Raw genomic sequence first — 23,495 nt, forward strand, 5'->3', positions numbered from 1 at the left:
TTAGAAAAGACTGATTAGAAAATAACAGTACAGTGCCTGCCAAGAAGCACAGAGTACATACATGGAATATCATGGAGAATCTCCTACAGTTTTTATGACATACAGTAGGGGTGGTGTATTGGTAAATGCCCAGACAGGGCACTGGTGAATGCCCCATTGGTAGACAGAACATAACAGCACATTCCTGTCTCTATGTAGAACCAGAGTCCGTTTGTATGCCTCTGTGTAAGTCCAGGTGGGTACGTCACGCAGCAAGATCAATGTGGTAAACATCGAACTTACTGTAAAAACAGTAAACATTCAGACATAACATCATACAGTGTTTCTGCGCTCCTAACCTAACCTGTGATATAAGCATGGCAACTTGGCAAGGAGAACTGATTCAATACTCCCAACAGGCCACATCACAGTGTAAAGTGTATGTGATAATCGACACTCCTGTAGACAAGACGAAACATTTGATGGGTAAAAATACATGGATTCAACTATTTGCTACCAGCTACAATTACTGTTACTGTTCTATGGGGACATTCCAGGCCATATACAGATCTGTTAAAGGTTGCAATAACATTCTTCTAGACCGTAGCTTGGAACGCTGTCTCCACTAGATTAGAGCTCTTTTGTATTGGTCCTTGTGTTGTTATTTCTGACATAATCTACAAGGGAGAAGGGTGGAGATAAAGATACATTCGCCTCTGCTCCACTGGCATCTGTCTGGACTACACCCTTTCAACAATAGTCCAGCCTAATAGTGCACTTTTTCTGCGTCTACACACAAAGGTCTTAATTACGTAACTGTGAATGTCTCCTCAAGTGTATCACAAGCAGTGCAGCTGACTCACTGCTGATATTGAGACAAACAGTAGTGTTGTAATAATGTGTTGTAACCCAAACATCAGCTGTTGACAGACGTTATGCACATTGTGATCCAACTTCAAAACAGAGCAAAGGGGAAACGAGTACCATCTACCAAGATATATACTCACTGAACACTTTATTAGGAACACTCACTTGACAACGTAATTTGGAATGTCTCGTCAAAATCCCTCTCCTACCAAACCTAATTTCTGGTTTAGTCATACATACTGTAAGTTAGTTAGTCATAAGAATTATGAATTGTCAGCTCTATAAATCCTGCTACAAAAGTTACATTCTCAAACTTCATCATGTAGAAGAATCACAAATGCAGTGCAATCAAATATTTTATTGAACACCAACATAGGAATGGTGAGCCAGGCGAGAAAAAGACACGTGGGTTTAGGGCTGACATTTTGCCTGTGTAAAAATGCTGCACTTAAGAGCACCATAACACACAACAGAAATATTCAGTGCAGTATTTATTCAATACAAATTCTGAAAGGCAACAGTTAGTAGTTATAGTTATTGGGGGTTTCATGATTGCATTTAACACTAACAACCTCTGTTCATACATGTATTTGTATTAATACTGATACAGGTGAAGCCAAACTTAGTCTGACGGCTTTCAGTCATTTACAGAACGTTCACGTCTGAAAGAGCTGTTTAAATTAGAACAGCAGTCAGTGGAGGCTGGTGGAGGTAGATCAGAGGACAGGCCCACATGCTCTTCCTCATTCCGCTCCATGCATTACAATGAGCCCATCCTCCGATTTCTACCTCCACTGACAGGGGTACAGATTAAGTGCAAATTATACACATGGAATAATATCATGCAGTATGGTGTCCTCTGATGCTCAGTTGGTAGAGCATGGTGCTAACAGCGCTTAGGTTGTGGGTTCAATTCCCGCTGGGACCATATACACTGATAAATGTATGCACTCCCTGTAATGTAAGTTGCTTTGGAAAAAAGCATCAGGTAAATGGCAGATATATATATATACAGTATGTACTGTATCACATAAGGGCTGTAGTATTGGTTCAAATCACTGGGGCACAGGTGAACGGCACATGAGTAAATAGAACATTCAGACTGATGGCTTGGTGTAGGATCAGAGTCAGCGTCAGTCACAGCTACACAGGACACCAACGACATGCTTCAAAATCACAACACAACAGGCAGAATAAGGCAATGCAGATGATCTCCAAATAATTGAGATTACAGAGAATAATTCATGATTCAGTAACAAATGAAATAGACATTTGAAGATTGTATAGGAGGGGGCGTGAGTCTGGGCTAGGAGGGGCGTGAGTCTGGGCTAGGAGGGGGCGTGAGTCTGAGCTAGGAGGGGGCGTGAGTCTGGGCTAGGAGGGGGCGTGAGTCTGGGCTAGGAGGCTCCCTTCCCCCTCAGCTTGGACAGCAGCATTTCATTCTTGCGACACTCCTGTAGAGAAGAAGATAAATACAATGAGGAAAAAATACAGAACCCCAACGATTCACTCCAAGTAAACTGTTGCATGGGTGACATTCTCGGTCACAGCCAACTACACATTCTCAGCTTTCATAAACCGCAATAAAAACCAAATTCAATAACCTAAAGAATCCTTTTCCACAATTCTAATTCAGTTTAGAATGCATTTGGAATCAATACAGCTCATTAAGTCACATGAACAAAGCAACTCATCCCTGCCGTACCACAGCGTTCTACTGTATCTATGCTGTTTCTACAGGGCAGTATTGCCTCAATGGGGAAGTACCTCTTTGAAGTCCTTGACGGTCTTGAAGTAGAGTCTCTGCTTGTCCAGCAGCTCCAGGTAGTCGTCATTCAGCTGGTCCCTCCTCATCTTATTCTCCTGCTTCTTCTTCTCCATCTGACGGGTGGACAGAACACACACACACACACACACACACACACACACACACACACACACACACACACACACACACACACACACACACACACACACACACACACACACACACACACACACACACACACACACACACACACACACTTATGGCATTTAGCCTTTATCCAAAACGACTTACAACAGATACATTTGTTTAAGTAAGTATCTAGTATCTACTATCTTATGATGACTGATGAATAGACCATCGGTCATCATAAGATAGTAAGTAATCAATGCTCAGACCAGGGGTCACAATGGTAGAAGAAGGAAAAAATATTATTATTATTGTTATTTTATTTATTACCTTGATGCGGCTTTGTTTGATTCCCTCCACGATCTGCTCCATCTGTCTCAGGAACTGCTCCTTGGCTCCTGAGGACGCCATGGCCCTGGGAAAGACAGGAAATGAGCCCGCTGGACTACACTACCCATAACACCAAGCGTGGGGCTGAAGGACATTAGAACCTTCACATCACCAGCTGGCACAGGGCCAACAGAAGGTGTACCTGAACATTCTGAGGAAATGAGAATACTCACTGTTGGAAGTTGTCATGGATGGAGTTCAGTAAATTCACCTACAGAAACGTATGGAGACAGAGGAGGAGGATGAATATTGGAGTACACAAGCTGCTGTCACCTGTCCAGGCTCTGTGAAACCTATAGAACTGATCCATTTGTTTCCCCTCTCTGTTCTCTCACCTCCTTCTCCAAGTACACCTTCTTGTCATCTAGTGTGTTGTACAGGGTGAAGAACTGCTTGGTCTCTTTGTGTGTTGCAGAAACTGTTAGAGAAGAGAAGAATATTAACATCCGCCATTCATTTCATTTCTTCTTTGTTTTTTAGTTTTTTTTGTGGGGCAGTCCCACTCTTATTGTTTTCTTTATTGGAGAGAGACAGTGAAGAAAGACGGGAAAGTACGGAGGACAGGGGCCGGGGGATGTCAGCAGGGCAGGGGCCGGGGGATGTCAGCAGGGCAGGGGCCGGGGGATGTCAGCAGGGCAGGGGCTGGGGGATGTCAGCAGGGCAGGGGCCAGGGGATGTCAGCAGGGCAGGGGCCAGGGGATGTCAGCAGGGCAGGGGCCGGATTCTAACCCATGCTGACATGGGCATATGTGTGCACTGTAGGCCGTGGTGCTGGACCACTGGACCACCCCAGACCACAATTAATTTAATTTCTAAATCAATCAAGCCATGTACTGAGCCAAGGGTCCATATTCAATTAAAATCCAGCGACCAGATTTCAGGGGTTAAACCAAGTCACTGAACCCAGATCAGCGTATGAAGCGGAGACCCCCAACCTTGGCTGTAGAGCTCTATGAACCTCTTCTGATACTGGGTCAGCTCGGCCCGGCTCGGCACCTCATCCATCTTCCTCTGCAGGATGGCGATCTCCCGGTTCCGGCGGGCCATCAGCAGTCTGATCTTCTGCAGCTTCTCTCTGTCTGTGGTGTACTGCTTGTCTATCAGCTGACTCCTCTCCTAGGGGAGAGAGGTGAAGGGGCAGGGGGAGGGAGAGGGGGAGAGAGACAGACAGACAGACAGACACAGACAGAGAGATAGAGAAAAAGAGAGATAGGGAGAGGGAGAGAGAGACAGAGAGAGGGAGGGAGAGAGAACGTGAGAGGGAGAGAGAGAGAGAGAGAGAGAGGGAGGGAGAGTAAGTGAGGGGGAGAGTAAGTGAGGGGGAGAAGGGGGCATAAATAGAGATGGGGTGAGGAAGAGGGAGAGAGAGTCAGTCAATCTAATCTTGTTTAACATCGACATTCATCAGCTGGACAGGAACGGACCGTCTTCGGAACGTTGGGCTACCTTCTCGTCTTCAGTGTCATCTCCTGACTCCATCTTCAGGTCCTCAATGTTCTGCTGCAGACGGACCATCTCCTCCTGGACACACATGAACCACACACACTTCAGATGGACTCACACACACACTTCAGATGGACTCACACATAAACCACACACACTTCAGATGGACTCACACACACACTTCAGATGGACTCACACATAAACCACACACTTCAGATGGACTCTCACACACACACACACACACACACACTTCAGATGGACTCTCTCACACACACACACACACACACACACACACACACACACTTCAGATGGACTCTCTCACACACACACACACACACACACACACTTCAGATGGACTCTCATACACACTTCAGATGGACTCACACACACACACACTTCAGATGGACTACATGTCTGATGTAGGTGCATTTAAAACATCCATTCTGCCCTAAGTTCAATGAGATGTTGTACTAATGTACGAGGGGAAAGTGTACAAGCGTATAAACAGTAAAACTCACTCTACAATGTGTGCGGAACTCCTGCTCCTGATGCTTCAGGTTCTCGTTCATGGCGACCAGAGCTTTCAGCTTCTCCAGCAGGCTGTGGTGGTGCACATGAAGACAGCATACATGAAGACAACATACATGAAGACAGCATACATGAAGACAGCATACATGAAGACAGCATACATGAAGACAGCATACATGAAGACAGCATACATGAAGACAGCATACATGAAGACAACATACATGAAGACAGCATACATGAAGACAGCATACATGAAGACAGCATACATGAAGACAGCATACATGAAGACAGCATACATGAAGACAACATACATGAAGACAGCATACATGAAGACAGCATACATGAAGACAGCATACATGAAGACATGAAGACAGCACACATGAAGACAGCATACATGAAGACAGCATACATGAAGACAGCATACATGAAGACATGAAGACAGCATACATGAAGACAACATACATGAAGACAGCATACATGAAGACAACATACATGAAGACAGCATACATGAAGACAACATACATGAAGACAGCATACATGAAGACAACATACATGAAGACAACACACATGAAGACAACACACATGAAGACAACACACATGAAGACAGCATACATGAAGACAGCACACATGAAGACAGCATACATGAAGACAGCATACATGAAGACATGAAGACAACATACATGAAGACAACATACATGAAGACAGCATACATGAAGACAGCATACATGAAGACAGCATACATGAAGACAGCATACATGAAGACAGCATACATGAAGACAGCATACATGAAGACATGAAGACAGCATACATGAAGACAACATACATGAAGACAACATACATGAAGACAACATACATGAAGACAACACACATGAAGACAACACACATGAAGACAGCATACATGAAGACAGCATACATGAAGACAACATACATGAAGACAACATACATGAAGACAGCATACATGAAGACAGCATACATGAAGACAACATACATGAAGACAGCATACATGAAGACAGCATACATGAAGACAACATACATGAAGACAACACACATGAAGACAGCATACATGAAGACAACATACATGAAGACAACACACATGAAGACAGCATACATGAAGACAGCATACATGAAGACAACATACATGAAGACAACATACATGAAGACAGCATACATGAAGACAACACACATGAAGACAACACACATGAAGACAACATACATGAAGACAACACACATGAAGACAACACACATGAAGACAGCATACATGAAGACAACACACATGAAGACAACACACATGAAGACAACACACATGAAGACAGCATACATGAAGACATGAAGACAGCATACATGAAGACAACATACATGAAGACAACATACATGAAGACAGCATACATGAAGACAACATACATGAAGACAACATACATGAAGACAGCATACATGAAGACAACACACATGAAGACAACATACATGAAGACAACACACATGAAGACAGCATACATGAAGACAACATACATGAAGACAACATACATGAAGACAGCATAATAAGACTGATCGAGAAGAGTTTTGAAAAAAATAAAAATAAAAAAGAAGATATTTGATGTATTTTCTCATCTTTTCTTCCTCCAACACTCACTGGGTGTCAGCCTGAGTCTCCACCTCCTCCAGAGCTCCCAGCTCCTTCTCCAGCCTCTCTGTCGCCTCCGTGGCCTGGGGACACACACACGCACGCACACACACACGTTTAAATATTTGTTTTGTGAACATGTTTAAATATTTGTTTTGTTGAGAGAAATGTATTTGCAGTGTGTAAAGATACATGCCCCACCTCCATCAGTCTGGTCTTGGCCTCTTCACATCCTGCTTTCACCTCTAAATGCTTGGCTTGCATCTAGATACACGCACGCACGCACACACACACACACACACACACACCTTTTAGTAAGCATATACTATATACTAACCTATACGACTGTGTATCCTTCCACTGTTTAAAGCGATCTCAGCAGCGGGCAGAAGGGATAATGATGACCAGTGACATATCACACAGGTTCTATCAAAGTCACCCTCCCTTCAAGGAATGATTTCTTTGTAATGTGGATAAAAGACAAGTGGAGAGTAGAGCAGTGGAGAGTAGAGTAGAATAGAGTAGAGCAGTGGAGAGTAGAGTAGAATAGAGTAGAGCAGTGGAGAGTAGAGTAGAATAGAGTAGAGGAGAGTAGAGTAGAATAGAGTAGAGCAGTGGAGAGTAGAGTAGAATAGAGTAGAGGAGAGTAGAGTAGAGTAGAATAGAGTAGAGTAGAATAGAGTAGAGTAGTGGAGAGTAGAGTAGAATAGAGTAGAGCAGTGGAGAGTAGAGTAGAATAGAGTAGAGCAGTGGAGAGTAGAGTAGAATAGAGTAGAGGAGAGTAGAGTAGAATAGAGTAGAGCAGTGGAGAGTAGAGTAGAATAGAGTAGAGGAGAGTAGAGTAGAGTAGAATAGAGTAGAGTAGAATAGAGTAGAGGAGAGTAGAATAGAATAGAGTAGAGTAGAGCAGTGGAGAGTAGAGTAGAATAGAGTAGAGTAGAGTAGAGTAGAATAGAGTAGAGTAGAATAGAGTAGAGCAGTGGAGAGTAGAGTAGAATAGAGTAGAGCAGTGGAGAGTAGAGTAGAATAGAGTAGAGCAGTGGAGAGTAGAGCAGTGGAGAGTAGAATAGAGTAGAGTAGAATAGAGTAGAGCAGTGGAGAGTAGAGCAGTGGAGAGTAGAGCAGTGGAGAGTAGAGTAGAATAGAGTAGAGTAGAATAGAGTAGAGTAGAATAGAGTAGAGCAGTGGAGAGTAGAGCAGTGGAGAGTAGAGTAGAATAGAGTAGAGCAGTGGAGAGTAGAGTAGAATAGAGTAGAGTAGAATAGAGTAGAGCAGTGGAGAGTAGAGTAGAATAGAGTAGAGCAGTGGAGAGTAGAGCCTCACCTCCTCCAGCTGTTTGGTCTTCTGCTGGATCTGTTTGTTGAGAGACGTCACCATCCTCCGGTGCTGTTGGACCGGCCCGTACCGCTCCGGACGGTCCTCCGACGAACGCCCCGACTGCTATTGGCCAACGGTGTCGGAGAGGTTTATCAATAGTAAACGTTCCTCCAGGACATTTTATGACACAGTACCAGTCAAAAGTTTGGACACACCTTCTCATTCAATGGTTTTTCTTTATTTTTATTATTTTCTACATTGTCGATTAATATTGAAGACATCAAAACTATGAAGGAACACATATGGAATTATGTTGTAGACAAAAATATGTTTTATATTTTAGATTCTTCAAAGTAGCCACCTTTTGCTTTGATGACAGCTTTGCACACTCTTGGCAAGTTTGTGTCCAAACTTTTGACTGGTTCTGTACACGTGTCAGAAGCTCACCTTCTCAGCGTACTCCGATGCAATCTGTTTGATCTCCTCAGACTGCAGGCCCACGATCTGGCCCACGGTGCTAGCGGTTAGCCTCCCCTGGAGGAAAACACACACATTTTTTTAATTTATTTTTTAAAATATGTTTTTAGGGCATTTCTGCTTTATTGGGATAGAGACAGTAGAGATTGACAGGAAGGATGGGTGAGAGAGAGGAGGGATGACATGCAGGATATGTCGATGGCCGGAATCGAACCAGGGACCTTGCGATGATATGGTACGCACCTTAGTGTGCTACGCCACCGAGCGCCCCACATAAATGTGTTTAACTCATTCAGTGCCGAGGGTGAATAAAGTCACCCAAACTGTCAGCACTCACATTCACCAAAAATCCATAAATGATGATGCTTCATTTTGTAGCCGATTAAAGTACTGTTGCTAGGTAAACACCACACAAAACGCTAACGTGTTGTCATTGGTTGTAACGTAGCAGGCTTCTTAGTTACGTTGGCTATCCAGGACACCAAGACAAGGGCCAATCACAAGTACATACAGAAGATCCATCCTGCTTACCTCCTCGGTCGCCATGGCAGCCATGCTGGTCATCAGCGTTTTAATACGCAGCTGGGAGGAAACACAAGAGAGTCAACGTCAGTGACATCACCACAGCGGCGGCTCTCGGACAGGCCCGGGACGACCGCGGGTGTCACGTGACCTCACCTCCTCTGCTGCCTGTAGATCCTCCTCCTCAGACACCTCCGTCATCCCCGAGGGTGTGGCCTGAGAGCCCTGAGCCAATGAGCTCTTCCGCTCGTCGGCCTGCGGGACGAGAGAGGACAGCGTGAGCGCGTCGCAAAAAGCTGGTCGGAGATCAGTGTGCACTAGGAGGCTAGGAGACAAGGAGGCAAGGAGGCAAGGAGAGGAGATTCGCCCCCCCTTGGTCTCGTGACTGCGTCTCGTGATGGACATGGAAGCAGAGCTGAAGACACAGGTGTTTCTCTCACCCCTCCACTTGATGTCATCCAGGTACCGTAACAGTAACAGTACACCTGTGATCTCATTGCTCTATTCAAACCCTGCTGTATCGCGTGTGTGTGATGAATGAACCAGATCTGTGATCCACCTGCCAGCCTTGTAATAACGGATCAAAAAGACCTCCAAATGATCACAGTCCTTGTACAGGAAGTGTGGGTGTAAGGCTGTAGTTATGGGCTTCTAATTAAGACTGTGTCATTAACGTCTCGTAGCCCTCGGTGATTAAAAGGGAGGCTTCGTAACTGGATCCCATCTCAGTGATGCTCACCTTGTCTTGCTTTGACTGCTTGCTGAATCCGTAGCGTCTGAAAGAGAAGACAGACACTTGTAATCGTAACAGAGAAGAGGATCACATGATTAACAGGAGGCACCTGGTCCAGCCAGGACACACACTCCCTTTACATCCATAAGACACACTGCATTCCACACACCTGCATCACACCTGCAATTAAGCTCGGTCTGCAATAGACTCGTCAAAATAGAATAAATGTACCATGCTGAAGGCATAAGACTGGATACACCCAGAACAAATGAACAAACAAATCATAAACAAATACACAGGTTTGTAAAGACACAGAATAGGCTACATCCACTCCTAATGTCTATTACTCTGTGCCACAGCCAAAAACAATGGATAGGACAGCAAAGCAGCAAAACAATGGATAGGACAGCAAATCTCTGCTGTAATTAAACCACACACACACACACACACACATGTTCGTTCGAAAGCACTTGCAGCAAACCAGTCCACACACACATAGTACTTACAGAAGGTAATGTGACATTCTAAGACAGGGGTGGATGGAGCAAGAACAGCATGGTGAGAAAAGGTTATGGTAGAACAACAGTCAAACATAACACTGTGATATTAGGGTTGGCTGAGAGAGAAGGAAAGAAAGGAAGAATTGGAGGACAGAGAGGAAGAGAGGAAGAGAGAGACAGAGTGGGGGAAAAGAGAGAGACAGACAGACAGAGAATGGGAAAGGCAGAGAGGCAGAGAGAGACAGAAATCGGGGGGTTGGAAGACAGAAAGATAAACATGGAGAGCTGTATCTTACCTGCCATACTCCAGGAGAGTGGAGTGAACCCTGGACTCTTCGTCCAACAGCTCACCTGCCTCCACCTGTCTCTTGTACTTCCTCTGGGGTTTATACACTTCCTGTCAAAACCAGAGAAGAAGAAGATATCTCAGAGACCTAGTACAGTATACAGACCATAAGGCTAGAGGACTTATTTATATAGAAGTACAGTACCAGTCAAAAGTTTGGACACACCTTGCCAAGAGTGAGCAAAGCTGTCATCAAAGCAAAAGGTGGCTACTTTGAAGAATCTAAAATATAAAACATATTCTGGTTTGTTTAACACTTTTCTGTTTGCTACATAATTCCATATGTGTTCCTTCATAGTTTTGAGGTCTTCAATATTAATCTACAACGTAGAAAATAATAAAAATAAAGAAAAACCATTGAATGAGAAGGTGTGTCCAAACCTTTGACTGGTGCTGTACATATTATCATATTTATGGATTTACTCACTGATACATCTAGGACTGCTTTCACAGCACTACTCCTCCTGTCTCTGAAATCTTCATCCTAGGATGGAGGGAGAAAACATGATGAAGAAGAAGAAGAAGAAGAAGAAGAAGAAGAAGAAGAAGAAGAAGAAGAAGAGTACTTTAATGATTTTTTTTTTTTTGGCACACATTTTTTTTGCACACCCCCGAAAAGGCAACACACATGCACTGTTCGACCAACACACATGCACTGTTCGACCAACACACATGCACTGTTCGCCCGCCAACCCTCACCTCAGGGAAGCTGTGTGTCTTCTGGAACTGAGAGACAGAGTAGGCTCGTATGTAATCTCCCATCTCCTCCCTGGTCTCTATGGCCCTCTTCACCAGCCACTGGGAGACAGACACAGACATTTCAAACAGGCGCAACACGACCGGCTGCACACAAACACCAAAGTACATCCACTTGTCTTGTGACGTCAAACGACAGATTATTAATCATATCAGTATGAATTCCAATACCACAGTCCTATTGGGTAACTGATGCACACTGCAGGGTGTCTGCTCGGTTATTCTAAAGCTAGCAAATATACACCTGTGATACACCTGTGATACACCTGTGACCTGTGATACACCTGTGACCTGTGATACACCTGTGACCTGTGATACACCTGTGACCTGTGATACACCTGTGACCTGTGATACACCTGTGATACACCTGTGACCTGTGATACACCTGTTACCTGTGATACACCTGTGACCTGTGATACACCTGTGACCTGTGATACACCTGTGACCTGTGATATAGCAATGCTCACACCTGTATTACTGGAAATATGTGGATGAAATCCAGCCCTTGGATCTGGTGGGGCTCAAGGCGATGGGGGCACTTCATCTTAGGCAGAACTGACACAATCTTCTCTGTGAGAGCTCTGTAGGCAGACGACACACACGGTCACACAGCAGCCCTGGACGTCCTGCACTGTGAATAACATCCACTAGTTAGTGCATCTACACAGCTCAGAGGGAGAGGAGAGGAGAGCTGACTCACATCTTCTGTCCGATCGTGGAGTTCTCCTGGAACAGCAGGTCCACATCAATGTCAAAGTTACAGGTGGTGATGCACCAGGTCATCCCTCCAACCACCTGTGGACAGACACGTCAGACAGACACGTCAGGGAGGCAGAGTGGAAGTGTACCTAGAGGAGTGCTCTTCACTCCTGGTCCCGGAGAGATACAGTACTGCACTGGAGGATTTGCTCCACCTTAGCACTAACACACAACAACTCAGCTAATCGAGGCTTTGAAGATCAGTCGATTAGGAGTGAATCAAGGACCTGTATTGAGGGTCACTGATCTAAAGGGAAAATGGCTAATCCTAAAATGATCATCATCATTTTGAAGAGCTATTGATCAGTTCAACAAAGGGTGATACGATAAGCTGGGACAAAAGCCCGGACACACTGTGGCAACTCTCAAGGAGCAGGAATGAGAGTCACTGATCTAGAGGAAAACTGGCAGTGTCAAGTTACCTACCTTGTCAAAAGGTGACAGTCCCTTGATCCTGGCTCTGAAGTATCCAGCAGCGAGCAGCAGCTCCAAGATCTCTGCCAATTTGATGCTCTGCTCCTCATCCTCCCTGGTCTCCACCTGCACGCCAGTCAGAGGTTCATCTATCAAACTGCAGCTAGATGTAAACCTAACACGTCTGAAGGCAAGCCAGCTACCAGTTATCCTCTCTTACCAAGACATTAGGCACTAGACTAGTTCAACTCTGAAACATCTTTACACAGAAAAAACATACATGTAGACATGCAGACTTTCCCTTTGCCTTTTTGAAACGTCAATAAACTAACGCTAGCTGGGCTACATCTCCCTGCCAGTTAGCCTGCTAGCTTGACAGGCACACCCACCCATGTTCACCTTCCAATATCGTGTGGTTGCAATGACGCTAACCGCACCACTTTTGGAGAGCTCAAGGCCACAGTGTTGCTTAAGATGAAAGTGTTGTTACCTGGATAAGGTTGCCCTCTTGATCATATTGAGCTCCTATTTTCGAGCCTGTTCTGACTCTCTGGAAAACACTGGCCGCCATGTTGGACTGATGTGGTGTGTCACATGATGAAAGCGTATGACCTCTCGTCTGACAGTGACGAAAAATTAAACACAACAATTAAAAAAAATGAGACGTGCAAGATACGCAACCGCTTTTGTTGTATGAGTACATGCATGAGTCAAATAACCATAATCTAGTTTACACAATTACTGCGTTGTTTAAGAACTGCAGCGGTTCTTCATAGTGCAGTTCTACTGTCGTCCAGCAGATGGAGGTGTAATGCCACTGATGACAGTCATCAAAGCTCTGATTGATTGGTAGAACGTTCTGATTCAGGAGGTATGAGGCGCCCTGATTCTGATTCAAGCAAATCAACTTTTTTATATCATAGTCACCGTCGCCTTCTTCATTGATGTCCATCATTTAAGAGTGAGAGAAATACAATTCCTAATTAATTACCCCTTAATTAATTGTGAATGTACCTGTGTGTGTGTGTGTGTGTGTGTGTGTGTGTGTGTGTGTGTGTGTGTGTGTGTGTGTGTGTGTGTGTGCGTGTGTGTGTGTAGCACATTCACAATAAACAGTATTTGTAAGTACATTGCGGCACTGTCCAAAAGAAAAGCTATTAGAGAGCGTGTTAGACCTTCACTTTGGTGAGAGGGAGCAGGCTTTGGCACCTGACATCTCTGTATTTCACGTGTTAGACACTCCATTAAAGAGGGGGAGCCCATTATGGACTATGCATCAGTGCAGGTAATAGTTGTCAGCTTGAGCGCCCAAGAGGCTCCGGAGAATTCCATTAGAAACAAACCCATAGTTCCTAAATCAGTCATTCACTCTTTCTCTATCTGCTCTCTCTCTCTCTCTCTCTCTCTCTGTTTATCTCTCTCTCTCTCTCTATTTCTCTCTCTCTGTCTCTCTCGATTTATCTCTCTCTGTCCCTCTCTCTCTTTCTCTCTCTCTCTCTCTCTCTGTCCTTCTCTCTCTCTCTTTCTCTCTCTCTCTCATTCTATTACGACAGCTTCATAGACTCTCCCCTCCTCAGCCTCCTCGACTCTGAAAAGAGACCCAGTCCTTGGACTAACCTGAGTTCAGCCGGCTGAAACCATTACAAACAGTGGTTCTCACTCACAAATACAAATAGCTGTCCTTCACTGAATCACTGAACAGAGGGTATGTGGACCACAGCCATCTCATAGTAGAACTGGTCTGCCCTCCGCAACGTGTAGAAGTGTGATAGTGTTACATGTTTGTTTTATGGTGAAGGCACATTGCCCCTTTGCACTCAGAGAGCCGATCTGCAGAGGATGCTGGATTGAATGATTCAATAAATATTTTCTTCCTGTAATGGATTATTACACTGTTAATACTGTGTTGTGATTACATTGCAGTAATAGTTTCCCAGTGCCCAAAACCCATAGCTTTTCAATACGCTTACACTCTTCCAACGTCTCCCATTGCTATCATGGCCTACATATGGAATAATGTAGCCTGATAGAGGAGTCTCTCTCCCTCTCTCTCCTCATCCAACTCCTCCACACCCTCCCCACCCTGACAGGTGTAGAATTAACTTAGTTAGGTGCTAGCGCGCTCATGTGTACCAAATTAAATTAATGGAACAAATTTCCTCCCTAATTAAGATGAAAATACGTGTCAGTTGTAACCTTGCTGAGCACTAATTATGTACAAATGATTTATCATCTGTTTCGTCCTGAATAGCAAATGGGCTCACCTCACTGATAGCCCAGGCCGATGTTAAAGAGACACTTCCTGATTAACTGTGACAGTCCGCGCTGCTGCCGGGGAGCCGCGGGGAGCCAGCCAATCACGGCGGCGGTACGGACAGCGCCCCCCCGCGCCCCGCCCCCCTCCATTAACCTACATTGAGTGTGCAGCTGAGCGTCACTGCGCGCGGCTCGGAGGCTGAGGCCCCTTCTTGTTTCACTCCTCGGATATGAAAACAAAGCAGCTAGAAATGACTGATATTTACTGGCGAGCTGCACTGGAGGAGTCTGTCTCATAGTTAGTAATGGATGGATGATGAATCCCATTTAGTGCATTTCATACTGACTGAGAGAGAGAGAGAGAGAGAGAGAGAGAGAGTGGACTGGTACCTGTGTGATGATTGGTGCATTGTACAGGACGTAGGTGTGGATGAATATCCTGAGGGAACACTTTCAACCTCTCCATCAGCTCCTTTCTATACAAACAATGGGTTACCCAGTGCTATTGTGAATCAGGAAAGACTTACTGTACCAAAATAATTTGTTCCTCACAAAACCAGGCTTGTAGTTTTTCTGGAACCAGCAGATGGTGCAATAGGTTAGGGAAGGTTGAAACGCACAGTACAAGAATTCCAATGGGTTTCATTTGGTCAAATAAACACAGTAGGCTACTGTAGTTATACACAATTGTATGGCTTAACTGGTTTATTCAGTTCGACTTCCTCTGCTTGTCTTGCAAGACAGATATATTTCAATGGGCTCCAACTGTGATTAGCATTAGAATCACGGCCCCTCGTGGGGGGGGGGTGGGGAGATACACTGGCCAATCTGTAATCATCGTTCTGCAGGCCCGCTCACAGGGGAGATAGCCTGCTTTGTCATTATCATTCAATATGCCACACACACGCTGGTATTGTGCCCGCTGTGTTGCCAGCTATGAGACATTAGCATTTTTCCTCCTAGTCACCAGAATTTTCCTAGACAATGATGAACTAGTGGACTCTGAATCGCCCAGAACCACCCTCTGTGTCCCAAGCTCTGAGAGATGAGATGCATTCTCTCCTCTGTGGCTGATAGATTGGTGCTAAAGAAAGTAGTGCGTGTGTGTGTGTGTGTGTGTGTGTGTGTGTGTGTGTGCGCGTGCGGCAGTGCGTGCTTGCTTGCTTGCGTGTGTGTGTGCACTCACGTTCCAGCAAATGACATGCAAAAAGATGTATGATCAAGTAATTACAGATAATGTGACTTTCTATTATGACTTTGGGTCATTAAGCATTAACACAATGTCATTGTCTGGATTTCATTGTTTTATTTTTTTATTGTTGCCGTAAATGTCAGAATGCCTTCTGAGGGACGTACCTCCAGCATGTCTCCTCCGCTCCTCTGTTTGTTCCTGGGTTGTCTCCCGCCTGCCCGCTCCTCCGTTGCTGTGTATGAAGCAGGGCTACAGATGTTAATGCGGGTTCACAGCATGTCAGCCTCCGACAGACAAACAGAGAGCATGTCGTGTCAAACCCTTGTGAGTGATTTCCTGCCCTGTGTACCCTGTGTACCCTGTGGATGGGGGAATGTGCTACGACATGCATGCAGGCAAAATACAACCGTCTTCACTGAAGTGTTTTTCAAATTTCAAATAATGTGTTTTACACATTTTCACTTCATGTTCAATCGATTACAGTGCATGTTCAATACTGTATGGCCTTTGCACATCTGTTCATATAATGTTGTAACTTGTTGTTGGTCCTCTGTGGCTCAGCTGGTAGAGCATGGCGCTAACAACGCTTAGGTTGTGGCTTTGATTCCTGCTGGGACCATATATACTGAAATGTGTGCACTCACTGCAATGTAAGTCGCTTTGGATAAAAGCGTCAGCTGAATGGCATGTATATTATTATTATTGTTTATATTATGAGAGTGATGTATGATAGCAGATCAGCACTAATAATATCCAAACTAACTGCATGTACTGTGTTCGTTGCCACACACAGAATGGGAATTACTACACTATCAGCCATTTTCTTGTCTTGTTATCCCTGTCTGGGGATTGGTGGATAAGGCAGGGAGGGAGGGGGTTAGAGGTTAATTAGAGACAACGGAAGGATCAGGGGGCCTATTAGGGGGGGAGCTGAGACCTGTACTGCGCCAATCGGGATGACTGCAACAAGGGTGCAACCCCTGCCTCCATCCGCCACCTCCTCTCCCCATCTGTCACCGTTGTACCAGGGGTCTGACACACACACACACACACACACACACACACACACACACACACACACACACAGAGACACACACACACACACACACACACACACACACACACACACACACAGAGAGACACACACACACACACACACAGAGAGACACACACACACACACACACACACTCACACTCACACAGAGACACACACACACACACACACACACACACACAGTTGATAATGAAAAGGCACACACACATCGGACCAGGCAGGATGATGAATTGGGTCCCCGGCCATTTTCCCTCAGCGTCAGGGGGCCTCCGAATAGCCCTTGACAGCTAATTGAAACCCCCAGTCCAGACTCCCTCTATCACTCTAATTATTATGGTTAAGAACATCTCCCAAGGGACTGTGGGTATTGCAGCAGACAGGACTTTGCGAGTCACCCTGGTAAATTTAGAAAACTCATGACAATAGTGATTCTGAATGAATTCATAATAAACTGTCCTAAGGTTCTTTCACTCCGTGTGAACTGAGCCCTTGTCACCCTGTGTGAAAGGATACTGTTAGTGTTGTCAATGTTTCTGTAAAATGCTGACAGACATTTTGGTTAAACAAGGAGAATCTCTTCAAAATGTTCCCATTTTGTAATGAATGCGTAAACACATTTATATAATATAAATCAGGATTCTAAATCCCCAAATGAGACCCAGTCAAGAAAGTATTTTGCTCAGAAAGTGTTACGCCTCAGAAAAGAAGACTTTTATGTCACACTCGGCCTGTAAAGTTCTATGGAAAGTAACTTTTAATCTGTTTCAGTGGTGTAGTCATAAACTTGATTTAACATGATGTGGAGGCATGCAGTTCCAATTACAGTCAACATGCTGTCATAAACTAATGGTACCATTTCCAGAAGTACACAGCGGACTCTACAGATAGCATGACGGTTATGTAAATACCCCTAGATAGGTTAAAGGGCAGTATTGCAGCAAGCTTGTATATATCCCTCGGTGTTTATCCCAGGATATCTCACACTCACAGTAAGCAAGGCAATTCTCTTCTCTCTTCTCTTCGTGTTATCTTTCATTCATGACGGCCTCTCCTCTCGCGTTTCTCATCATCACTGCTCCGTTCAGTCACCAACACGTTTGATTTGATCCAGCACGCTGGTCTAATAAGCTGATAGCTGGGGAGGAGGCAGTCAGTCAGTGGATCATAGTTAATCCTCTGTCACATTTACACTTGATTTTGTATTCAGTGTTCAGAGCCTGTATGGGCTACTTGTGATGGATTCTGTGATTATTTACAACTCTCATGATGATTCAGTCTCAACATGCTGGCTACAGACCCTTCACGCGTACCTTTTCTGTAGCGATCGTCAAGTTTGTCACGCTGTATTTCATGCCATGGATTTTATGCCATAATTCAGGGGCCTACATTAAAAAACCATTTGATATCAACTGTGCTTCATAATAAAAGAAATACACCATCTGGTTCGAATGACTACCCTCCAAATTCGTTAATTGAATTAGATTTAATTGAAATCACCATTGGTGGATTAACGTTGTCCATAAATGACAGAAACGAGCTCCTCTCGTCGGCTGCGCGCGCGTCGTTATCAAAGAGAAGCCGCTCTGGCGGCGGTGGGTGACGTCACGGCTGTGGAACGAGGTTACGTCATGGCTGTGGAACCTGATTGGCTGTTCGACCCGCTGCCACCGGAAGTAGGCGACACACTGGTTAGCGAGGAGGCTAATTTCCAAGCTAGCCGCTAGGTCCCATACGCCTGACAGCTGGTTGACGTTAGACAAATATACGTGCGATTTCAGAAACATATTGTGAATGTGTCTCTCATTTTCCCATCAAGAGCCCTTTTACACTTGAGAGGTAAGATTTGTGTTTCATTTCTTGCAAATTGCTTGTGGCTAACGTATGCATAAGCTAGCTAGGCTAGCTCCGCTAGCGTCAACATAATGCTGTTTGTTTTGAGTGTCGTCATCGTGGCTCAGCTCAACTATTCCAACCTGTTCAAGTACATTAACAGGACAGCCCGCTTGTTAGCTTACTAGTTGTGTTAGTTAATATTAGTTGTGTTAGTTAAGGTTACCTAAACGTAAATGTTTTGGGCTGGTTTGTTGTGATGTGGCTATGCATGAATGACCTTAGGCATCACTGCCATTTAAAGCCCCAATCTACGAACTAGATAATAACCAGCTGATAAAATGAGCTCTTCTGCCGCTGGCAGCCGATATTTCCGGGGAGGAACTATTCTTGTTGTTGTTTGTGGGGTGATGAATACTGGTTATGTAGCCTGCCAGTGTACAGCTACGTAGCAAGTTGCTGTTTGAATGTGTTCGCTCAATAACTCAACTAATACGTTTACGCATTTCAGGATATTTGGAATGTCAGCTGGCAGTGAGACCTCCGGAGGATAGTCCAGGGTTCCTCATCACCTCCAGTGTGGCGACCGCGCTTGCCCCAGCCCTGGCAGCTATGGCCGACAGCACGGCGGCCCAACGGCGGTTAGGGTCCGGGTCTGGTCCCACCTCTCCCTCCCGAGGACCCTACATTGCGGTCATCACCAACAGGACCACTAACCTGGTGATCCGGGGGGCCATGCTGTTCTCCGTGGGGGTGTTCCTGTCGCTGGTGCTCAACCTGCTGCAGGTGCAGAGGAATGTCACCCTCTTCCCCCCTGATGTCATCAGCAGCATCTTCTCCTCCGCTTGGTGGGTGCCCCCATGCTGTGGGACTGCCTCAGGTAGGATGCTGCGCATTGAGATGTGTCACATGTACACACACGCACACACACACATTCATGACACAGCCTAGGCTATACAAAGGAACACACAGCCACACACACACAGACACAATCACCTCCCCACACACACAATCACCCACACACATTCATGACACAGCTTAGGCTATACAAAGGAACACACACACACACACACACACACACACACACACACACACAGGTTTGTGCATGGCAGGCTTGAATACCATTATTGGATTGTTTGCCCCTGGGTCTCCCCTCCTCTAGCTGGGAGTGTAAATGTAATACAGCTCAGCAGTGAGCGGGTCTCAAGTGGTTCAGTCCAAAGCACAACAGCCCCGGGCGCGTGTCCCTCGAGGACCAGTCCTCTTCCTCAAGGCGGCAGTGATTTCCTCTGGTTGTTAGTGCACACTTGACTCTCTCGGCCTCATGGGTATTGTGGTTTTGTTGACGAGGCAAAAGCAAGTTTATTACTTGTACTGTGCGATTGCTCTGGAGTTAGTTGGGGCTTTACCTTGTACCATAACACTATAGGTGATAAACCATGTCTTTACCTTCTACCATAACGCGATAGGTAATAAACCATGTCTTTACCTTGTACCATAACTCTATAGGTAATAAACCATGTCTTTACCTTCTACCATAACTCTATAGGTAATAAACCATGTCTTTACCTTCTACCATAACGCGATAGGTAATAAACCATGTCTTTACCTTGTACCATAACTCTATAGGTAATAAACCATGTCTTTACCTTGTACCATAACATGATAGACAGCTTTATTTCTTGCTTCTTTAGACTCCACCAGGGAAAGTTCCTCTGCATGTAGTAGTGTCCCACGCCTGTCAGGACGCCAGGGTCACGACCTGTCTTCCTACCCGTCTCTTCAGGCTCCATCTGGACTCCTCCTTAGACCTCCCTACCCCCTAACACCCTACATTACCCATAAATAAAACATAAAATAAAGTTTCTTCCTTTCTCTAGCACTGTGACTGCCGATGGCCTGTTCTTATCAAACGTTTTACTTACAGTGACTGTTGACAAATGTACTTATTGTAAGTCGCTTTGGAAAAAGCATCTGCCAAATGACAAACTAAATGAAAATGAAACAGTAAGCTTTTCGATTGAGCAGGCTTAGGCTGGGTGAGGAGAAGGCTTGCAGTTGTCACAGTCAGTGCTACTTTAAGTTGTTCTGTTCCTTGTTGCGGAGGGCCGGGGGGGGGGGGGGGAGGGGGGTGTTGCCGTCCCTGTAGGCCTGTCAAAGGGAAACGAGCTCAACAACAGAGAGTCGCTTTAGAGAGTTGGTGTCATCAGAATGGCGTTGATGCTATTCAACAGGCTTTTCTCTCCCCAACAATACTCTCACAATACTCTCACAATACTCTCACAGGCATGTACTGTGCTGCTGCAGCAATAAATCACATTGTTTTGTCTCCCTCCCTCCCTCTCTTTCTTTCTTTCTTTCTCTCTCTCTATCTCCCTCCCTCTCTTTCTCTCTCTCTCCCTCCCTCCCTCTCTTTCTTTCTTTCTTTCTCTCCCTCCGTCTCTCCCTCTCTCTCCCCCCCTCCCCAGCGGTTATCGGCCTGCTGTACCCCTGCATCGACAGTCGTCTGGGGGAGCCCCACAAGTTCAAGAGGGAGTGGTCCAGCGTGATGCGCTGTGTGGCCGTGTTCGTGGGCATCAACCATGCCAGCGCTGTATCCTTCTCCTACACGGCTGTTAGCACTGAATGTTATCACTGAACCCAGTTACTGAGAGTTTCTGTAAATATGTAACATAAAACCTGAGTAAAAGCCAATCTAAAAATCTGTTTAACCAAACATTTTTTGCCATTAACCTTAAAACATAACTAACAAACAAACATTTTGTCCAGTGTTTCAACCTATATTACCCATAGTTCTAAGGGGCTCCAGTTACTGAGAGTCAGAAACACAACCATACGCATGTATACATAATAATCGCTTTTATCCAGAGTGCATACATTTTTCAGTATATACGGTCCCGGCGGGAATCGAACCCACAACCTAGGCTTTGTTCTCGCCGCGCTCTACCAGCTACTCAGGCGGTCGTCCTTAACCCCCGGCTGTCTCAGAAGGTGGACTTCGCCAACAACGTGCAGCTGTCTCTGACGCTGGCGGCGCTGTCCGTCGGCCTGTGGTGGACGTTTGACCGCTCCCGCAGCGGCTTCGGCCTGGGCGTGGCCATCGCCTTCCTCGCCACGCTAGCCACGCAGCTCCTCGTTTACAACGAAGTCTTTCAGTGAGTACGCTGCCGACAGCCCCCGGGGCCTGTCCCGGAGCCACTCCCCCCCCCACACACACACACACACTCCTCATCTCCCCCCCCCGCCTCTCACCTCTACCCCATAGACAAGCGTGGCCAGAGTCTTTGTTAACCAAAGCGATGCAAATGCCTTGATGGGTGCACTCAGTGGCGTAGCACACTAAGGCGCATACCATATCATCACAAGGTCCCTGGTTCAATTCCGGCCATCGACATATCCTGCATGTCATCCCTCCTCTCTCTCACCCATCCTTCCTGTCAATCTCTACTGTCTCTATCCCAATAAAGCAGAAATGCCCTAAAAACATATTACAAAAAAATAAATAAATAAGCAAATGCCTTGATGAATAGCTCTTTGTTTATCAAAGAGCCCCCCACCTCACTGAATCTGGAATCTATAACTTTGCAGCTTGTCCCCTCCAGGCTGGCCGCCTTGTGTGTTACACAACAATGTCTTACTTCCTCCTCTTCTGTCTCAGGTATACGTCCCCAGACTTCCTGTACATCCGGTCCTGGTTGCCCTGCATCTTCTTCGCCGGGGTCATCACCATGGGGAACATCGGCCGGCAGCTCGCCATGGTGAGGGTGCAACACCTTTTCTACACGTGTGTCCTTGTCAATGTCAGAGCAATTTCTGGACAGGATTTCTATGGCGTGAGTGTTTAGGGGGAAAAAACAAACCTAGTTGGATAAATGTCCCTCTAACAAATGCCACGTGTGTGGATAGGAAGTCTAACTAGCCTCGATCACTTTGAATGTTGTGGTAAAAGGACTTGGCATTGATACTCAACTGTCACATTGCTCACCCTCTTTTTCCCCTCTTTTTTCCCTTCAGTACGAGTGTAAAGTTGTTCAGGAAAAGACTCATCAAGACTGACATCAGTCGGCCGCGTGGAGCCGCAGCTCAGACTGACATTATTGAAGCAGCAAAAAGCCAAAAGAAGGATTTACAAAAGGACGTCTGAACGCAGCATTGGGTTGGGGATTGGTCAACCCTGGCAGCAGCCGTGCTTCCGATTCGCTGTGGAACATTTCTTGGTGGACAAAACAGTGTTTTGATTGGCTGTTATCAGCCTTATCCAGGGCTCACGGATGCACCAGCAACATTCTAAACATTGAGTTGTTGACAGGAGGAGATGAAGAACACAACCTGTTCTGGTGTCCTGTGTGTGTGTGGGGGGTGGAGGGGGGGGGGAGGGGAGGGGAGGGGGGGGAATCTACGACGCAATCTGTGATTGCAACCGGACCGGAACCAGACTAGCAGTCTACACCTCATCAGCATCAGTGGGTTGACACCTTTGGCTCCAATGTGCCAAACACACACACACACACACACACACACACACACACACACACACAGGGATACACATTTTTACTATTTTCTTTTCTTAACGACTTAATTCTCTCCATTGTACAACTATTACTAGAACATCTATAGCCT

At 45.6% G+C, this 23,495-nt stretch overlaps 2 protein-coding genes across 3 annotated transcripts; one reads left to right on the forward strand and one right to left on the reverse strand.

The window, feature by feature from the left end:
- Window positions 1-1,197: 1,197 nt before the first annotated feature.
- ccdc93 (CCC complex scaffolding subunit CCDC93) lies at window positions 1,198-14,828 on the reverse strand. 2 transcript variants are annotated; one of them, XM_083681944.1, is made up of 23 exons: window positions 14,808-14,828; window positions 13,034-13,162; window positions 12,556-12,669; window positions 12,071-12,165; window positions 11,840-11,951; window positions 11,314-11,412; window positions 11,042-11,098; window positions 10,565-10,665; window positions 9,775-9,811; window positions 9,192-9,290; window positions 9,045-9,095; window positions 8,484-8,570; window positions 8,043-8,156; window positions 6,921-6,983; window positions 6,729-6,802; window positions 5,092-5,173; window positions 4,577-4,651; window positions 4,066-4,246; window positions 3,466-3,548; window positions 3,304-3,341; window positions 3,071-3,155; window positions 2,614-2,727; window positions 1,198-2,300 (listed from the first exon to the last, which is right to left on the reverse strand). In XM_083681944.1, exons 2-23 carry the CDS (start codon window positions 13,112-13,114, stop codon window positions 2,244-2,246), a joined length of 1,899 nt encoding a protein of 632 aa, XP_083538070.1. In that variant the 5' UTR covers window positions 13,115-13,162; window positions 14,808-14,828; the 3' UTR covers window positions 1,198-2,243. The 2 variants fall into 2 exon arrangements, with proteins under 2 accessions (XP_083538070.1, XP_083538069.1); XM_083681943.1 differs by having other exon boundaries at window positions 8,043-8,159.
- A 3,917-nt stretch (window positions 14,829-18,745) lies between these two features.
- Window positions 18,746-23,243, forward strand: insig2 (insulin induced gene 2). Its single transcript, XM_083681956.1, has 6 exons — window positions 18,746-18,881; window positions 19,387-19,755; window positions 21,344-21,468; window positions 21,864-22,030; window positions 22,534-22,633; window positions 22,890-23,243. The coding sequence occupies exons 2-6, from the start codon at window positions 19,488-19,490 to the stop codon at window positions 22,929-22,931; spliced, it is 702 nt and encodes a 233-aa protein (XP_083538082.1). The 5' UTR covers window positions 18,746-18,881; window positions 19,387-19,487; the 3' UTR covers window positions 22,932-23,243.
- The last annotated feature ends 252 nt before the right edge of the window (window positions 23,244-23,495 follow it).

Source organism: Argentina silus, assembly GCF_951799395.1.
Source record: "Argentina silus genome assembly, chromosome: 12".
NCBI lineage: Eukaryota > Metazoa > Chordata > Actinopteri > Argentiniformes > Argentinidae > Argentina > Argentina silus.

What these genes read in the sequence shown, in the direction of transcription:
- insig2 (XM_083681956.1), top strand. Translation starts at nt 19,488, where the DNA reads ATGGCCGACAGCACGGCGGCCCAACGGCGGTTAGGGTCCGGGTCTGGT. An exon ending in GCATCAACCATGCCAGCGCT is followed by an intron (nt 21,469 to 21,863) that starts GTATCCTTCTCC and finishes CGGCTGTCTCAG; the next exon opens with AAGGTGGACTTCGCCAACAA. An exon ending in GTTTACAACGAAGTCTTTCA is followed by an intron (nt 22,031 to 22,533) that starts GTGAGTACGCTG and finishes CTTCTGTCTCAG; the next exon opens with GTATACGTCCCCAGACTTCC.
- ccdc93 (XM_083681943.1), bottom strand. Translation starts at nt 13,114, where the DNA reads ATGGCGGCCAGTGTTTTCCAGAGAGTCAGAACAGGCTCGAAAATAGGA. An exon ending in CTGCCATGGCGACCGAGGAG is followed by an intron (nt 8,571 to 9,044) that starts GTAAGCAGGATG and finishes GTTTTCCTCCAG; the next exon opens with GGGAGGCTAACCGCTAGCAC. An exon ending in AGGTGTACTTGGAGAAGGAG is followed by an intron (nt 3,342 to 3,465) that starts GTGAGAGAACAG and finishes ACGTTTCTGTAG; the next exon opens with GTGAATTTACTGAACTCCAT.